This window comes from Pieris brassicae, chromosome 6 (assembly GCF_905147105.1).
Source record: "Pieris brassicae chromosome 6, ilPieBrab1.1, whole genome shotgun sequence".
Lineage (NCBI taxonomy): Eukaryota > Metazoa > Arthropoda > Insecta > Lepidoptera > Pieridae > Pieris > Pieris brassicae.
Window position 1 is genome coordinate 6,002,935 of NC_059670.1, and position 19,898 is coordinate 6,022,832.

Genomic DNA, 19,898 nt, shown 5'->3' on the forward strand with positions numbered 1-19,898 from the left:
TCGATATATTAATTTTTTGTTATATTTATATATTAAAATATATTAATTTAAACTTTTTTGTTATTTTTATAAAAAGATATTTCCTTCTTTGAGCGGATAATCAATATTAATTCCTTGTGTTATAATTTTAATCCTATTTTTCATGCACTTACATCGTATGCATAATGCGTTGCCTGTAAGTGATTACGTAGCGTAAAATCCCCTTGCATCTAGCTTATAATTAGATTGACGTGATTTATATTTATTATGTACAAAAAACATAGAAATATAAATGTATAAAACAACATACAAAATTGGATTACGCTAACAGAAAGACCAAACTCTAACAACTAAGAGACTCTGACTCATATGAAGATAATAAACATCGTAAGGCAAATAAGTGCGCACATAATGGAGTTACCTCGCCCTAATATTTGAAGAATTCTTCAATAACAGGTAAAAGAGATATTATATTTTTGGCTGATTGGTAAATGTTGTCTAATAAACTAATACCTAATGTTCATTTATTGAAACTTCTTTGCATGTATAATAATATAATTGCCATAATTAAATGAGAGGGGAGGGCAACTGGTGGCCTTTTCGCTTTCGAGCGATCTATTCCAGGCAACCACCGTGAGAAAAAAAATTAAAGTGCAAAAATACCAAAGACATATAGTTATTTAGTCAAAACTAATGGAAAATATAGCAATTAAAACATATGTAAACAGTGACCAGGACAACATGAAAAAAAGTGACACATGCATCACGATAATTTTACTTCAGTTTCACATCATTAGTACGAAGGTTAAGGATACGATGTGGACAGGTAATGTTTGGCATGGTTATATATTAGTCAGTCTACCTCTTTAATATAGCTATTGTTTGAGCGACACAATTAACTTATGCATCTCTATAAGTAATCTAGACTATAATATAATCCGACGAAGTCCAAAAGCGGTGTTTTTGCTGAGCTACGAACAAAGGATATAAGCAATTTAATTATATTGGATTCTTTGTACGTTAGAAGCAGGTTCCTTTGAAAGGTCGCTCCGAGTTCCAATTTAAGGAAATTGCGTCTCCAAAGATGGCGGTTAAACGTCGCATCGTTTATTTGATTATCTTGTGGTAGTGTTTAAGTTTAGTCAATCGGATGCGACTTTAAGACAATCTTTTTGTTTACTACGATATCTGTTTTTCTCAGAATGAGTTGGAAAAATTTACTTTATTTATTACTGTACACTGCAACTGTCCGACAACAGTCATAAAATCCACGGATGTCGGTGTAAACGTTTCCTCACTTCAGCACCACGCCACACCAACTGAGACAGATTTGGGAAGACTGAAGGATGAATGAAAAATTTTGATTTTTAATACCAATATAAATTGTTACTAGTTTAAGATAGTTTGTTGTTAGGCTTCTGCTATATATTAATAAATAAATATTGAAAAATGAATTGTACCATTACAATATATATAGTATAGATTAATGTTAGAAAAATTGATAAAGTTTTATGTAAAGGACGTCTTCGTCAAATATTTACATCAAAGCTTTTAGCCTTATACCGTTAGAGGCACTAAGCGTTTCACGTAAAAAAAACTTTTTTCTTCTTTGTACTGGCAAGTGTAAATTACGCACATTAACAAAATTCCATTGGTGCACAGTTGTGATTCAAATGCACTACTCTAGGGTTGGGAGTCGTCAAGGCACTAAGTAACCATTACTCTTACGTTTCAGTTAAGACAAACGTTAAGGAGTAAATTCGGAAGAAGTTAAGAGACAAAATAGTGCAAATTCAAAAAGCGGCGGCTTTCAAGTGAAATGAATTACGTAAAGGGCACAACAGCTGTTTCCGTCGACAGATGTTGTCACACCTGTGTCAAATTGCAATGCGACTTGTTAGGTTTATACTGTTTTCTCTACACGTCTCTCTTGGGCTTAGCAGAGCTTTAATACCCATTTGCACTAAACTAAAGGCATTAGGATCTTCGCTGTGAGCTTTTCCTATTCGGACAGAACAGTAAGGGAATAATTGAGAAACGACGTATTAGTAAAACATCAATTACTGGGTCTATCTTTAAATCGGGAATCGGTTTAGGTGTCTAAATAGTTCATAGGTAGAATTATATATCGAAGTGAACCTTCATGAAAAGAGTGTACCCTGGTAGGTCGGCAACATACGCGTTAGACCCAACATTGCAGGTGTGGTCACTAGACAAAACCAATTATATATATATATATATTATTGTGTGCATTGTGTGCCTTATTGTAAATGAGTGTTAAAGGCGTTAAATATATAAAATAAAAATGCCTCCAGTCATTATTTAATCGCTATCAATTATTTATGAGTTTATTGCCAGTTCTTCTCTTCCGTCCCACCCCTTTGATTTGAGAACTGGCAGTAATTGTAAAATTAGAAGCATTTATATTTCCTTTTTGACGTTCGTAAGTGTACATTGTGTTACCTATATGAATAAATGATTTTGAATTTTGAATGACCAACGACCAACGACCAATGACCTTTGTGCAAGGCGATCACTGCAATCGTATTTTCTTTATCATCCCATTCCACAATGTAATTTGATAAAAAAAACAAAAAAAAAAATATATGAAATGGCGCAAAATCTAAATAACTTTCTAAAATAAAGGTGATAACTTTAAAAAAATGAAACGTTCCAAATTTAACATAATTAAAAAATTGAGAAAAAGAAAAGTTTTGTGTTACAGTATTTATGGCCAGACTAGTTATATTACATACTTTACCGTTTACATACTTTATTATTTCGTCGTAAATTTTTATAGTTTCTTTTTTTGCAGAATTAGAAATATCTTTTGTTTTTGTTAAGTTCATGAATATAAACGCCTTACCCTTGCCTTACGCTGTAGACAGACAGCTAACTGATACAAGCAAGACTACGTCGTCTTCAGAACATATTTAATATACGTTATGCGGAAGTAACATTTAATCCTAGGTTTATCCAATCGAAATTCCTGAAGATAATTTCTAGAATTGCAGAGAATACTTTTGGCGAAATAAAGTCATCATGACATACACTTTTTTTAATTCTTCTCCTGTACATTCGTATTTTATTTGTAGCGTACAAGTGTGTTTGTGTTTCAAGAGCCATCCAGATAAAGTAATGTTCAAGAGTGACAAAAACATTATTAAAGTCTACAAACCTGGGGTAATTATGTTTGTCATATTCTTTGTATTTGGTTGTGGTCATAAAGACTTCAGTATTAATGACATTAAATAATTTGGTTAAATTTTATGATTACTTCATTTTATACAATTAAAATAACAATGAAACTATGCATGTAATAATGAAATTAACATACTCTATTCCTTAACGTACACTTAACATCAACAGTACTGCAAACTGATTGCAGGAATTTCATACAAAAACGACCGCTTATTACTACACAAAGCCAATTATCTCGTTCACAACGAAAATAATTGTATGAATTATCAAAACCGTAGCACATTGTTACAATCCGGTACGTAGTTGCAAGAATTGCCACCATTAAAATAAGCTTTAAAATAATCCCCAGTAGTTCTAAAGAAATAGTACTCGGAACGCTTCTTGAATTTCGTTGCCAGATGTGCACTAGCAGTTGAATTCAAGTTGACTTTTTTAAGTTAGAATGTCGAATTGACGTTTATATTTTCAGTAGGAAGTGTATTTAATGTTATATGCCGAAAGCTTACATTAGTTTCTAGAAAGAATTATAAAATGACAACCACAAACTAAGCAATAAATAAATTCCCTATCAAATATTTACACCAACAACCTTTGAGTAAGATACTGCAGACCGACTACTTACCCGATTGTGGATCTAGAACCCATACTCCGTAAGCACCGATACAACATACCTAGAATCAGGCACCCGAGAGGTATGTGCACTTAAGTTGAATACCTAAAGTGAACTATCGTATCTATAGTCCTGTATGGGTCATCTCTGCTTTTGATTAATTTCATTCTAAAGTCTTCAAATACAATATAAAGGTATCAGAATTGGAATCCCATATTTGGCACAATAAAGTGCGAAACCATGAACTGGTAGTTCACAAAGCCAAGACGTAATTTGTTAAAATGTTTATTATAAAGGAAGACCCGCAAATGCGGCGTACAAAGGGATCTGAAAGTTTGTTTATTATTTCCGCTTAAGGTCGCCCCCAAATATTGTTTCACAATTGTCAAGTGAAAATAAGCTTTGTTAATATTTTACAATCAATTCGTTCCAATTCGTTTTCCGAGACTTTGTATTGTTGATGTTTATATTCTTTTGACTCGAAACGAAAATAAAAACATTGGCAATATACATAATTCACTTCGTATATTATGTGTGAGTGTGTGCTGCTGTCAACCAATCATAAAAGTGCTCTTTTCTTACGTTCGTTGTCTTACACTCTCACCACCCAATGATTTATATTTAACGAATACAAGGATAAATAAAACACATATGTATTACTGTAACCATTGTAATCCAAAATAGCTATATCTAGATTGTAAAGCACTTCTAGCGTACCGCCTCCTGATTTTCAATGAGTCGCTGTGCAACATTCGCTCGGGACTTGTCCGTGGGGATATTAGATCTGGACACCTGGAAGAAAATACGTGTAAACAGGCAATAAATCTCTCAGGCTCTGCTTTGTCCTTAAAAGGGTAAGAACCAGAGTCGTCTATATGTTTTGACGTAAGGGAATACATAGCACTAAATATAACTTATAAATATTACTACAAGTAATCTGTAAGGAAGCTTTAAGTTTAAAAACTTTTTATTTTTAATTAAATGAAGTTCTCATTCAGAAAATAGCATCTTATTGTTTTTAATCATTAAAATAACAATGAGCACAGAGAAAAGCATTTGAATTTTTAATTGTATTTATCCAGAAGTTAAAAAGTCGACGACGACTTTATGATAAGAGTGTTGTACACTATATTACAGTATAATATTGTCTAAACATTCGTATTCCTTATAACTTATGAATTTGACAGTAAAATTATAAAGAAGATATTTCATAAATATCCACTTCATATCATGGATAAAGGACAAGAATTGGCGCTTAAACTATTTTTTTTTATTTCAGGCGTACAAAAGAATTGTGTCTCTTTATGCTGTAGACGAAACATAACTGTTACTTGCAAATATCTATCGTTAATACTTATTAAAAATATCAAATACATAACAAAAATAAGCTTAATCAAATACTTAACACAAATTAATATGGTTTCTTTTTTGTTACAATTTTTTTTAGACCTTATCTATCTATTTATTTATAAAAAAATGAGGGATAAGTATAAATGTATAGTTTTAGTATTATGTGCACACGCCTTTATCCCTAGAGACAAAACATTTTCTTCTAATGAGAGCTAAAATGCAACCCATCAAGTTGATTCAATGTGACCCAAGGGCTGATTATGCAAATTGAAGATTTAACAAATGACTAACATAAGGATCTATGCATTTGGCATTTTTGTCTTTAGGTTCCTTCATATTTATATAAACTTAGTTCTCTAATTTGATTAAAGTTATTCAATTAACATAAGTAACTCTGACACTCCACGAAATTATTTTTTAGTCTTAGAAGCAATTTAGTTTTAGAAGCAATATATAAAACCTCATTATGTATTTGTAATTATATAAGTGTATATTGAAATGTATAATTATAAGAAAAATAATAATATTCATATTTACGACCTTCAGCGCTCGTCATTAGTCACGATTCTCTGTAATACTAAGAATTACAAACGAAATTATTTAAGGAATATTACTTTCAAAATAACATGAGAATTCAAGTTAAATAGCTATTTAAATTTATAGTGTATTAAATATGATTACTTCCCGAATTAAAATGACGTACCACAAAAGATACAATTTCTTAAATAAAATAATTTATTTGCCTAGGAATTAGTAAATATCATTATACATGATAAAAAAACCCGCAATTTATAATTATAAGCAATTAAATAATTACTATGTTAGTATGTCAAAAGTTATTTTAACTTATAGAGAAATAACTAACCAACTAAATTATTTCGCCGTTAGTAAAGTTTCGTACTAAAGTGCTTACTTATATATTTCCTTTGTTATAAAGTTATCATTCTTGCATCGAGCTGACCACTGGGTCCAGTACTTGAAGCCTTCGCGATGGAAGATGTTCACTGCGCATGCTGTGTCATCCCTAATGTCATCGTCTAACAAAGCTGGATAAAGAAAGACAAGGATTAATGCGTTTTGTTTTACGTTACTGTGTAAAATATTCTGATTTTGGCCATAATAGAGGAATTTAAAGGATTTCAATCGAAATGGCATTTTATACTAGAGATTGAATTTCAAGATTAATAAACAAATTTTCCTATGCAAAAAAAGTTTTTTACTGCTATAAATTACAAAACATATAACCTATATTTAAATATACGAATATCGTTTTGCGACGGAACGATAAATAAAAGCCTTATTTGATCGTTATTATACTTCATGACACCTTGGAGCGTTATTGAGCAGTACCAATTGTTTTTACTTCGACATAATAGGAACAACATCTATACCGAGATGTGGTTTCTATTATGAATACTTTGAGTATTTATTAATGATTCAAAAGATACTGAGACTAAGATGACAGCATTTTTGTTAATTAGGTACCATATATAAGGGCAATGCCCTGTCGATATCAATACGTTCGAAAGGTTTTGAAGGACCAAGGGCAGCGGTTTCATTTAAGTCAAGGGATTACTGGACATATTATTTAATATATTTCACGTAATATTTAATTTATTGATCTTATTACCCAGATAGATATTTAAATTATCAAAATACTTGTTGCTGATTTACAGAATCCATGACTGAAATGGAAATTATGAGTGCAATTATCCCTGTAAGATAACAATAATACAAGCTAACTTAAAAGGTATTCATTATCTATTCAAGTATTAGAATGCATAAAATATTACGTATAGTAAAATATTAATATATTCCAGAATTATTAACTGTATTGACAGACACAATAATGACTAAATATTAAGGCAAGTGGTGGTTACGTGAGTTATGAAACCTTTATGTTTTTTATACACTAGTAAATTGTAACATAACATTCTCTTTTCTGTCAATGCCCAATAGGTCGACTACGCTTATATTATTTATAGGTAACAGATGTATTACCTATAAGAACCCAACAAGAAGTCTAGTTAGTGTTTTGATAATCCAGCTTCGTAACCCCAATATCCCTAATTTAGCGTTAGTTATATGCTCAAGTTTTAAACGTTAAAAGCCAGTTAACACCCAGTTCCAAAGAGTTTCATTTATTTGAACGTTCCACAACTGCAACCGAACTTTACTCGTCCAAAATAACATATATTTTGATTCGCATTTTATAGTTTAACAAATCACTACAGAAATTGTATGACTTTTAAACGCAAATTATCATTATTATCTACGACAGATACTAGATTTTTAATAGGAGATAATATCTAGCTCAGCTTAAAGGAAATTAGTTTATCATCACAGTCTAGAAATTGTATTTGAACTACATTGTGGAAACCACTTCCCCCGTAATATAGTTAGCCTGGCTGCAATAGTTAGGCGACAGTTATTCTAACTATATTATATTATGCATAACGAGCAGTCGTTATTCATGCGATATTAGGTTTGAGGCACATCTTGGTACGGTGGCCAAATTATTTTGTAAGAACAAACTGGTACACCAATTATTTAGTTATTTATCTGATACTATAACAGCCTTTGTCTATGTTGTTAATAGTAATGCGAAAAAATAAAACTCTATAAATTACTGTATAAAAATAATTTCTACGTCTGAAAATTTGGTAATAATGGGGAATAAAAATTGGAAGTCCAAAATTTTATATGGAATGATTTACTATGAATTCCAATTTTTTTTGACATACCACCGGAGTTGAAGCGCTAAGCTAATTGAAAAAATTAAACACTAAGAGAAAAATGCCTCTTAAATAAAAATATTATAACTGATTATACTGATATGAAAATAAGCATAGTAACTTTTGAATTAGGCCAACATAATCTCTGTTATTAAATGTGTAAATAAACAGATATTGTTTTAAGACCATTCCCAAATTTCATTTCAATAAACAGGCAACCTCAACTTGATTTGAAAAATATAATACGACCAAAAAGCACTTGTTCACTTAGTATTTTACTAGTGGTACTTGACCGTTGTAAAATTGCCGCGAACGTAAAATGCGCTCCATAAAACTCTACAATAGACCTAGGGAAAGAAAGACATTTTGTTTATACAAAATTGGTTCTTAAAATATCAGTCTAAGGGCTAAATTCCTATATATCCAGCCAGTAACTGTTGTCGAACCTTTATGCCTGAAGGAACTTACTTCGTTTATATTTTATTTGTTGCTTATAATAATACTACTTCGTACCACTTTTTGATGTGTATAAGTAGCGTATGAATACAAAAATATATATTAAATAAAAACCACTAAACGAACTTGTTCAAAATGGAGACTTAGACATTGCTTAACATGGGGTGTGAAAGTCAAACCAAATAATAAATGTGCGTTTTGTTTCTATGATTAGACTTAAGGTGCGCTTGACCAATAACAATCAAACGTACCGTTCCATTGTATATTTTATTGTTTTACGTTACATTATTAGGCTTTTCATTAGGCATTATTTATCTTTGGGTAAAAAACTTACATTCGCAAGCAACATTACACTCGCCACCTTTCTTCCCTTCACGACACCACCGACTGGGAATCTGTGAACGAAAATTATAATTATATTAACACTTTAATTGATAACGATTAGAAGGTATTTCTTATTCGTTTACTAAAAAACAGTCTTATTTTAAATTATAATCAAGATTGTATCGGTACTACTATGAATTAATTTGAATAACAATAGGCCTTTCGCTTCGTATATGTATGAGACATGCTCAATCGGTCATTGTAACCCCACTCGCGTCATATCAATATCATTTATAATATTATTAATAATATGATTGAAGGTTTTTACACTAATCTTCCTTTGAACGTATCCAATGAAGACCAGAAGAAAGTATTTTGAGTGGGACAGTATTCTTTCGTCAGTAATATTTTAGATACTATTTAAATAACATTCTTAGCTAGTCATAAACGAGCTTCTTCTGCACATTTAACTTTATAATGTAACCTTTTAAATAGGTTTAAAAAGAATAGCCTCAAGCAATTGGATTCTAAGTCTAGACGTTGGCTTAGTTAGGAGCCGTCACTCGGCAGATAGAAATTAAAGGCCCGTGAAATGTCTGGCCTATTTTCACCGAGAAGCTTTACACGTCCCCTGAAGTATGTGAACAATATTCACTAAGATTCTCTCGCGGCCCAGATACATGCACCTACGACCTAAAAACGCATTATGTTAAATACAAGTACTTTAAAACAAGATACTTATGGACAAAAACGTATCCTGGTACATTTTATATATGAATCGTTGTGATGTATCTTTCAAAATAATCTTTGTACAAAATACCATCAAATCGATCAACAGTTCAGGCGTAAAAAAATATTAATTTGATAATCCTAAACTACATTTCGTTACATTAATTTATAATTGTGAACACACTTTGAAATCAATATTTTTATTTTATTTTTTATAATTGCGGAATTAATGGTTTTGTTATGTTTGCCTATAAACTTATCACATTTAATCTTAAATATTTTTTCTTATGTGTCAATGTATGAGTGTAGCGTTGGCAAGCTTTTGTAAATAATTAATTTATAATATACCATGTTTTATGTATGATAGTGATACCTGATATAATCCATATAATTTCTTGCCGCTCGGTGTAACGACAAAGGCTTTAGTATCTCGGTTACTGACCTTCTCAATCAGACAAACCCCTGCAACATATAAAATCTGTTATCAACGAACCAGATAGACGACTTAAAGACCTTCAAAAAAGAGTATACCATTCTAAGGTTGTCGGTAGCAGACCCGCTAGCCCGCTAGCTAGCTAATAATAAAAAAACTCAATGATAAAATTACTTGGCGGTTGGAGTTTATTTGCAAAACATTATATTATAAGTATTGTAAGATTTTCGAATAATGTGATGAACAGAATAAAATCAGTATTTATAAAACTTCTTTTACATAAATCCTGGTTGTATAACTAATTATATAAACTTTATGTTATTCCATGTAATAAAGTCGAAGTTATATTTATTTAAATGTAGTACTCGTAATACTTGTTTACGTATAGTTATCAAATGGAAATTAGGATTGTTTAACTGTTCTCGTTTTGCAGCGCTGATTAATATTTAATAACAAACTGTGTATATCTTTATATCAATTTCAATAAACATAACTGAAGTTTTAATTATTATAAATAGTATGCACCAATGTGTGAATGGAAATCTGTTCGTATAAATTGATTATATAATATACATAGAAAGTACTAACACTTAATATTCATGGTTTTACCTTTTTATTCAATCAATACATGCTTCATTGCATATATATACGCACAGTAGAATTATATATATACATATATATATATATATAATTCTACTGTGCGTGTGTATGCCACTGAACTCTTAAACAGCTGTACTGATTTGAATTAATTTATTTGTATGCGTTCGCGTGGCGCACTGGATAGTTTAGATTTACAAATACCGCCGGCAGTTGGCGCCGTAGTCGGTAACTATATTATTTATCTATACAGCAATTAAACAGTTGGTATATATATATAAATCTTCTGTGCATGTGTTTGTAAAACTCCTTAACGACGGAACAGATTTAGTTGAAACTTTTTGTGTGTTCAAGTGGATCGAGAATGATTTCCATTATTAGAACTATTTTTTTTTTGGTATTTAATTTACATTTTATTTAAAAAAATTGACATTTTTATTAAAATGTATCGTTTGTAAATATTAAAATCAACTCACTTTATACGAGTTATTTAAATCAGTTCGAGCCCAGCTTGACCTTTCTTGTGTTGTTTATTTTATGTTGCTTGATATTATGTATACCTAGATTTGTCAGTAGATATGTATTAGCGTAGCAGGTATTACAAAGATAAGTTTTTCCTTGTATATTTTTATGTAGAAAAAATTTAAAAAGTCTGAAAATGCTATTTACTCTACACAGGAAGTCCATCTTAAAACATGTTTGAATTTGACCATGTTTGAAGTCAGATAACAGGCCATAGCAGATACATTTCTCCTTATGTTTCAATTATTTTTTTTAATGGGGTAGCTATCTGTACCTTAAACCGAAACAATGTATATCTCCCCTGGACGCGAAACTAGGCTGGTACGCCACGTGCGTTAACACTAAGCTATGGAGGAGGTAGCAATAATACGCAAATACATACAATGGAATCTCATGACCAAAAAAACTAGTTAAATTCAAGGTAACTCGCAGCGAAACTAACTGAACTTTATACTGCGCATGCGATATATCATTTAACATTATTTAATATGCTTACAATGTCCAAAAAATACATCAGTGGGCATTCCAACTTTGATTAATTCCCGCGCTAGCTTGCATCTTGTCTCAAATCGCTTAGCACTCACACAAACAAACAAACAAATAATCAGACATGCATACCGCATCACGATCGTTTACGTATTGGCGTAAAAGTGCGCGCGCGAGGAAAATGTCAATGTCAAATGACGCGGAAGTACTCACAGATTATAATTAGGATAACAGTAGAATATAATATTGTCAAATCGTAAATTTGAAATATTTACATACTTTTTTTATGAACTCTATAATAACTTGCATTTATAAAGCGACTTGTTGAATTAGATTTATCTTAGAATATAAATGTATAATATTAGTTTAAAATATAACGGTTTTAAAATAAAAAGTATTGTTATGAGGTCAATATTAAACAATAGATAATGACTATAAAATTAGTTTTTAATTTACTTCCCAGTATGGACGTGAGAGAACAATAAAACTATTTATGAAGTAATCACTTTCTAGTAATCAAATTAACAAATTGTCTTATATGTCTGTATAATGTTGCACATTGTATTGTTTTTGCGAAACTTATTTAAAAAAATCTGTTTTGAGTTACATAAAGGAGAATAAAATCTATATATATCTAATATCTTGGTAATGACATTAAATCTCAAGCCTGTGTTACCTTGAACCTATCACCTATCAGATCTTCACTGGCAATACATAGCTAGAATAATCATCAAACGCTTGAATATTACTTATTTCATATATGTTTGATAAAATTTGTAAGCAAGATATTTACCTATGTGTTAAGTAAGCTGTTACCTGACATATAAATAAATAAAAGTGTATGTAAACGTCAATTATGTGGTCCTCATAGGACATTTATATCGATTTGATCAATAAATTTAGGCTAATATTAGGCGTGTCTAGCGGATGAAGAAGAAAACAACACACTATATAGGTTTGCTTCTATTACTTACTGATTGAAGAACAATATTTTTGTAATTTTAATATATAATATTTATGTTAAAGATTTTTCTATGTAAAGATTTTCACGGAAAGATTTTTTTTCATTAATTTAACAATATACCATACTCCTTAATATTAGCAAGTTATTTTAATACTTACAGTTACCAAGGAATGTTTTATCGATAAGTAACGTTTTCATCAACTCAGTAGCGAGCCTACACCTTGTAAACCTTCGACATTCACAAACACCCAACAAGAGAAGCACTACGAATATTCTCATTGTTCAATTATCGCGTATAAAATGCATGAGCATCGTGTTTATTCTGTCTTATCATAGATGTATCAACGAGTTATATAATTCATAGGTATTAATTGATACTTGTCGTAATCCAAGCATTATAAGTGCTACAATAATATTTACCTACTAACGTTATGATTGGATATGATATGATTTTAATCAATTTTATTAAACAATAAAACATTTTATTACGATTGTGTCTAGACTGTGTCGATGTTATCATTACAATTTACATATCTTCCTACAGTTCATCCCCTGGGGCAGCGAGCTAAAGCGTGCATTAGCCTCCGAAACTAACGGACGCCACTATGATTGCGCACTACTGGTTGCCATTCGGCCACTAGGAATGCGTAATAACTTCTCATTCCGATGAGTATTCCGAAATCTTCTCCTTCCCTAACTCTCCAATTTTCAGTCATTCTCATCCATCTTTATCGGGCCTAGAATCTTTCGCGGAACTCTTCTTTTTTTCTTCTTTTCTTGTGGCTACCAAGAAGTTCAACGACTAATATTTGTGAGTATAATTTTTAAAAATGTAGCAAAACGATACATTTAGTGTTAAACTTAAAACGCGCCTTATACCAAACATATTCATGATAAGGCGCCAAAAAGAGACTCAAGTTTTAACATGTGTTGCCACAGATAACTTTAAAACTGACATAGAGGTGGCGCGATTTCTTATTAAAGTTTGTGTTTTTTTTTTCCATTTAGCATGTTCGAATACGCTGTGGATTTATTTTGTAGTGTGTACTTGAAATGTCAGCGTGAATGTAGAAAAATACATAATTACAACCTGCGTTATTTCGTTATTTTAAAGTTTATACTTTGAATAAAATAAATTGATTTTAGACAAACTTTATTTCTTGTAACAAAATGCGAATATCTATCTAGTTGTAAATAGTAGCAGTTTAAATTCTAAAGTAATTAAACTCGAATTTAGCTTAGCAACAGCTATGCTGCTATGCTACGTATTTGTGGCTAATGTGTTGCTACTTATGATTAATAATAACTTTGGTAACAAATTTGGGTTCATAGCTGGTAAAATTTTAAAATATCTTAATTTATACACTTAATAATATTGTTACGCATACGGGTTGACTGAAATTTTTCTCGATATTTCTACATCTTTCATCACTTTCTGGTAATAGCGAGACCAAAGCAAAGCAAAGAGCTTCTTTCCATTCAGTATTCAACGAAGAGCGAATCAGCGAGGACCGGTCTTTTAATAGCGGCGAAGGGATCACCCTTGGAGTTGCGTAGAGTTGTGGGGTCTCTATGCATCTTCTAATGTACCATGTATAGTGAAGTTGTTCAGATATCTTTGAGTTGAGTTTTATTCATAAAAAAACTACTAATGTTAATGATGTATTAAATTGAATATACGATTTCTATTTGAATATGTCTCTAGAAGATTCCCTACTAAAGAGCCAAGAATTACTAAATCAAAGTCTTCAAAAAAGACATCAAATAAAAGTAATATATAAGCGTTCTACGAAAATATAAAAGAAGTGTCAATCATGTCTTATTATCGCAATTACAATACAAAAAGAAATATGTCAGAACATACTTATTTTATCATTTCAAAATACAACCCTTGAAAATCATTATATCGTGTACAGCCGAGTACAAAAGTTATATGCGCACTTTTAGGCATACACTACAAAAATTAGCACTAGCAAAAATTATGCAAGACAAGTGTCCCTACTGATGGTACCAAGGAACGGAAATAAAATAAATATCAAAAAAAACTATAATAGCTGTACAAAACTTTTCAGAAGCAATTTCCAAAAACAAATAAAAGCATTTTTTCACGTGTTAGTACAACTTTATGTCAATTAAACTAATTTCCACGAGACTGTATGGTATGATACACAAAATTTCATATTACTCCAATAAATCACTTCTTAACACTCGACATGGATGAAACTTTCCAAGTCTTCGATCGTATTCTCTCTTTCGCGGGAATTTCGATTTTCGCAAAACCAAACTGGAATTCTAAAAGATGGCTGATAATCCAGACTTTTAACTTTCTTTTAGGTTTTTTAACATTTATTTTTACATCGGTTTTTGTGATATCGAATCTATCTGACTTGCTGGTATGTATTCAAGGGGCTTGCGTTTGGACAACCGGAGTTATAATGTTTATCTCTTTTGGTATTTGTTTGATATTTAAAAAGGATTTTGAGGTATGTCATTATTACTATGTATACTAATCAATTAGTGGTAGCGCATATGTTAGCTTTTTTTAATATATTACATATCAATTTCTGATTTAAGGCTTTCGTTGAAGAAATGGCATTTTGTGATCGAGCTTTAGACATACCACTTGTAAATTCAGTTATATCTTTAGCTACTACGACGGGTAAACTCCACGAGTTGAAAAACCTAGTACTTACTTCGCAAATAAGAGTTTTTAAGATAACCAAAATGTTATTAAAGACATACGTCGCAAGTGTTTGGTTATGCGCTACATTATATCTTTGTGGACCGATTTACATGATGACTATAAGGGAAGACGAAAATTTACGACTTTTAGGTACGTATAAATAAAATAATAAATCGTTTATATGCCAGGAAACTTGTATATTCAGATTGATTAATTATAATAACAACCACAGAAAAATGGACATGCAATTGTCATATTAATTATCATGTAAGTTATGTATAATAATTCTTTCTAATAACACAATAAAAGTATTACACGGCAATGATCTGTAACTTTTAGAAAGTTGATTAATTAGTTTCATAGCCATGGCGTTAATTATTGTTATTAATAAATACAATAAGGTAATTTTATTTATAATCTATGCACCGAGACTGAGTTATATAATTGAATGTAAAACGAATGACGAAACTGCGTGTAAATGTGATTGGACAAGCGGAATGACGTGTCGTGTTGCAGGATGCGTGTACATGCTCTTGACCAATCACAATCAAACGGAATGCGATACCGTTTCGTTTGACAACATTTAAGCTCTATGGTTTATGTAATTTAAAGACTTCGTTTGTAATTAACACGTTAGAATGGTTTTGATAACCCTTGACAAATCGATGCGTTACCAACCAGTTTCATATACATTTACGGGTTTCGAATAATTTATATGTAAAAATTAAATTCACAAAATGCATTAACAATACTATTATATAAAGATTTATTGTCTTCATTTTGACAAGTATATGGTGAAAAGAAAGACATTGTGTATATTTTACATCTGTGAAAACAATTGCCGCTCCTTCCGAGATTACTGTACCGTCCGTTCTTGATTTGTACTCGATTTTGGGCGGTTTGAGACTTACATATTACATGCCTAACCCAAACAAAATAGAATACGGTTTACACATGAAGGTTTAGGTGTAGATACATTATAGTTATATTTACTATAACGATTTTTATCGAAAATTCTTGTCAAATTCACGAAATCTACGCCAGTAAGGTTTTATCATTTCCATTCATTGTTTGTCATTGGATATGCTTAACATTATCAAATGGCATAGTAAATAAAAAATGTGTGCGTGTTGTGTAAGAAGTGAAACTTCTTTATGACCTTATTTTTCGAAAAATGATCTACTATATGCAAATAACAGAAATTGGTTAAAAAAAGTTAAATTATATAAAGTTTAACAAAAGGCCTTTATAAGAGACATGAATACAAATAATACAATTATTTCTAACAAGATTATTACAGAATTTCATTAACTGTAATATAATTATTATTACCATTGCTATCGTTATATTTTTGTTTTTAATGGCTTCAAATCAACCGTGATAGGGACAAGAAAAATATGGCGCGTAACGGAATAATGTGACGCGTAACCGAAAATGTGACGGTAAACTTTTTTACAACGCCGATAAAGAAGTTTCCCTTCAATAATAAGTACAATTGAAGTATCGGTACAACCATTGGCGCTATTTCCGAAAACCCAGTAGGAACAAAATCAGACTTGATAATAATACTGACGGAACACCAAAATCAGAACCAAGAACAATCCGATTATACATAATAAAGAATACTATAATCAAACAATCTGATCCATTTTTATTATTTTTAGCGTTTGATATGTGGTTTCCATGGAGCTTGGATGATTTTAATGTGTACATTGCGTCATTCATATTTCACGCATATACTGGTTATTTGTGTTGCATAGGTGGGTAGAATAATACTTTTTTCATACTTACGGTTTGACGTAAATTTCGATTCTTTTCTTCCAGTGAATTTCTTAAAAGTACCTTGTACTCGGGGTATAAAAATAAAAATATAAAAGTAGTGCGTATGTTTGTTTAATAATAAATAAATAATAATAATCTCCTTGGCGAGTTCTTAGGATACTTACCATATTTAGGATACCTTTATAATTTGTTAACTAAAAAAATAATTAATCTGGGCCACCAAACTCTGTATCTGTTTCATGGTCGTCTTTTTTAATATCCAAGTAAATGAACAGTCAGTTATTAAGTTTAAGACATGCCTGGTTTCTTCACAATGTAACGCACCGTACGAGCAAATGATAAATGCTCATAGACTAGAAAGTCTATGGATGCGCTGGGGATCGAACCTACGACCTCAGGGATAAGAGTCGCATGCTGAAGCCACTTGGCCAACAGTGCTGAACGGTACATTTCACTTTATTCAACCGCTTGTAATAGTGAAAATATAATTTAATCAATATTATTTTCAGCATATCCCGGTCTCCAGGCAATGATAATTTTGCTCGTCTGTCAAGTGATTCGACAACTACAAATAATAACATTCATAGTGACTTATCTAGATGACATGGTTCTAGAAGTGATTGGTACTAGAAATGAGATGTGGCAAGTCGCTTGCACATCAGTTTTATCACAATGTATTCATCATTATGTTAGAACGAAACGGTTAGTTACATATATTAATCTATGAAGATAGGCGCTTACATTATATATGACAAAATTAATATAGATTTTCTATTATATGTAATTGAAAAATATAATGAAGCGAAATTCCAGCAGCATTAAACACACCATATCAAACTTATATAGGGTACTCCTAAGGGTACCTAAACATTATTATCTTAAGAGCCTATATGATTTTGATAAAACTTGAATTGTAACAGTTATAAAATAAAAAAGCATGAGCATATGACTTTTGGTTTGCAATGACATTTGATGATAATACATATACTTACGCCTAAATATATCACACTCAAATATTATATTTTTCCAAAAATATTATTTGCTAAAGTTTTTGAAAAAATAACGACTGACTTCTATACTAACTCTATACTCTTTAACATTTACATAATAATTAAAATAAATCATAAAGTGTTTACTGTGCTAGGAAGAAAATATTCGTAGATAACCGGGAACGTATATAGATCTCAAGACCTCTCTCTAGACTCTACCCGCTAGTACTGTAGAAACAATTTACAAAAATTTGTTCCCAGGAGTCTGTTCGTTTAACAGTTTTGAGTATACAAATAAAATGATCAACCTTTAAAACACAGCCTTACATTCTCTGTACTTAATCCGATGTTAAATGAACGTCCAATCAATTTTAAAAATATCCATTTGAACAGATTCGCCAATCGGCTTAATGTTATTTGCCAGCCATTCTATTTGGCTTTGATACTGGTCGCTATCATGCTGGTCTGTGTATGTTCGGTGAAGATTGCAGTTTCTGTAAGTAATATTTTCGAATGTCAATAGCAACCTGACAGCTGAAACTCCAAATATCAATATCATCCAGTTTTACAAATCTAACTATATTAAAAATGCTACCAAAATCACTAATTTGCTTGAAAACGACACTTGAAAAAATCATATCTCGATAACGTTGTAATTTTATGGAGAAACTAAAAAATAATGCATATATGTATGTGTGTGTCGATGTCATTTTTGCAGCCTAAACTAGCATTGGAAACGTTAAAATACTACATTCATGAATTTTGTTTTATTCTTGTTGTATTCATGTTTTGCGCGTTGGGACAGCAGGTTGAAAACCAGGTAATTCAATGTTATAAATAACAACTAGTTAATGCTTTAGTATAAACCTAAGTTAAAAGAACTCGACAAAATTTACTAAGGTTTAATTCAAGCATCGGTACAGAGGTTTACCCTGATCTATCTATTTTATTCCTCCTTCATAAAATGGTCCTTTAATTATATTTCATACATTTCAGTGTGAAAAACTAGAATTAGCAGTGACAGAGAAATGGTACATATTTAATCGGAAACATAAATTCAACGTCTTAGTGTTCAACATGGCCCTCAGTCAAAGGATGCCTATATTCGTATTTGGATCTATACCACTATCTCTACCTACATTCACATGGGTAATATTTAAGCGATATTTATTACTCTTGTTATTTATTATCTTCCAGATCCCATTAATACATAAAAAGTTTTTATCTCCTAAGCTTCTAAATGCACAAACGTCAAACGTAATTTTACACTAAACTAAATTAGTACACGTTGCTCGTGAAGTAATTACAAATGAAACACCAAAAACATTGCATATTTTAAAAGTGAAATGCAAAATAGCGTGTCACCCGCTCAACGCATATAATGCCTACTAAAATGACATATGGTTTCTGATTTTCTAATTTGAAATTGCTTTTCAGTTCATCAAAACGGGAATGTCATTTTTCACTTTAGTGATGTCAGTGTTAGAAACATAGACACGATCATCTCTCAAATATTATGAAATATAGTAGTCTAGTATTACATGTTGTTTTTAATTTAACTCCCGTGGATTATCAAAGTTAAGCATATTACAGAACTTATAAATAAAATTGCTTAGCTATATTATAAAACCGCTTCTTAACGGGCAAGTGCTGTAGGTATACGGCAAAGGTGTTATAAATTATACCCTTAAAGAACTGGCTTTACATAAATCAACTAAGGCACAATATATGACTTCTTCTTCGATTATTCTATGTTCCAAATACATATTCCAATATACATTAAAATGATTTTCGTGACTTAAGCGCCCAGTGTTAGCAAATATTTTAATATACAAGGTAGTTATTCATTATATAATGCTTTCGCTATAAATAATAATGGCTTTATCATAAGACATTCTGTTTATAAGAACGCCTAAGAAAAGCGAAAGAAAATTTACCCAAATACAGAGAAACAAAAACATTGATCATTTCCTCATCTGTTTCTTCCATTTGTGTTAATGGGCCCGTAAATACTTTTTACCGCCTCAAATAAATCTTTATCAGATAAATGGTATTCAT

At 31.0% G+C, this 19,898-nt stretch overlaps 2 protein-coding genes across 4 annotated transcripts; one reads left to right on the forward strand and one right to left on the reverse strand.

The window, feature by feature from the left end:
* Positions 1-4,444: 4,444 nt before the first annotated feature.
* On the reverse strand, positions 4,445-12,720 carry LOC123711408 (lysozyme-like). 2 transcript variants are annotated; one of them, XM_045663985.1, is made up of 5 exons: positions 12,545-12,720; positions 9,758-9,846; positions 8,666-8,726; positions 6,054-6,186; positions 4,445-4,582 (listed from the first exon to the last, which is right to left on the reverse strand). In XM_045663985.1, exons 1-5 carry the CDS (start codon positions 12,663-12,665, stop codon positions 4,447-4,449), a joined length of 540 nt encoding a protein of 179 aa, XP_045519941.1. In that variant the 5' UTR covers positions 12,666-12,720; the 3' UTR covers positions 4,445-4,446. The 2 variants fall into 2 exon arrangements, with proteins under 2 accessions (XP_045519941.1, XP_045519938.1); XM_045663982.1 differs by lacking the exon at positions 12,545-12,720 and adding an exon at positions 11,433-11,564.
* A 214-nt stretch (positions 12,721-12,934) lies between these two features.
* On the forward strand, positions 12,935-19,380 carry LOC123710971 (odorant receptor 4-like). 2 transcript variants are annotated; one of them, XM_045663317.1, is made up of 9 exons: positions 12,935-13,197; positions 14,721-14,869; positions 14,961-15,219; positions 16,734-16,829; positions 17,361-17,553; positions 18,234-18,336; positions 18,559-18,660; positions 18,837-18,989; positions 19,278-19,380. In XM_045663317.1, exons 2-9 carry the CDS (start codon positions 14,822-14,824, stop codon positions 19,332-19,334), a joined length of 1,011 nt encoding a protein of 336 aa, XP_045519273.1. In that variant the 5' UTR covers positions 12,935-13,197; positions 14,721-14,821; the 3' UTR covers positions 19,335-19,380. The 2 variants fall into 2 exon arrangements, with proteins under 2 accessions (XP_045519273.1, XP_045519272.1); XM_045663316.1 differs by lacking the exon at positions 12,935-13,197 and having other exon boundaries at positions 14,600-14,869.
* Positions 19,381-19,898: the final 518 nt, after the last annotated feature.

Coding starts and splice junctions, on each gene's coding strand:
- LOC123711408 (XM_045663982.1), bottom strand. CDS start 11,559: ATGCGGTATGCATGTCTGATTATTTGTTTGTTTGTTTGTGTGAGTGCT. Junction 9,847..11,432: donor TGATGTATTTTTTGGACATT/GTAAGCATATTA, acceptor TATATGTTGCAG/GGGTTTGTCTGATTGAGAAG. Junction 8,727..9,757: donor AATTATATGGATTATATCAG/GTATCACTATCA, acceptor TTTCGTTCACAG/ATTCCCAGTCGGTGGTGTCG.
- LOC123710971 (XM_045663316.1), top strand. CDS start 14,600: ATGGATGAAACTTTCCAAGTCTTCGATCGTATTCTCTCTTTCGCGGGA. Junction 14,870..14,960: donor TATTTAAAAAGGATTTTGAG/GTATGTCATTAT, acceptor TTCTGATTTAAG/GCTTTCGTTGAAGAAATGGC. Junction 16,830..17,360: donor TGGTTATTTGTGTTGCATAG/GTGGGTAGAATA, acceptor TATTATTTTCAG/CATATCCCGGTCTCCAGGCA.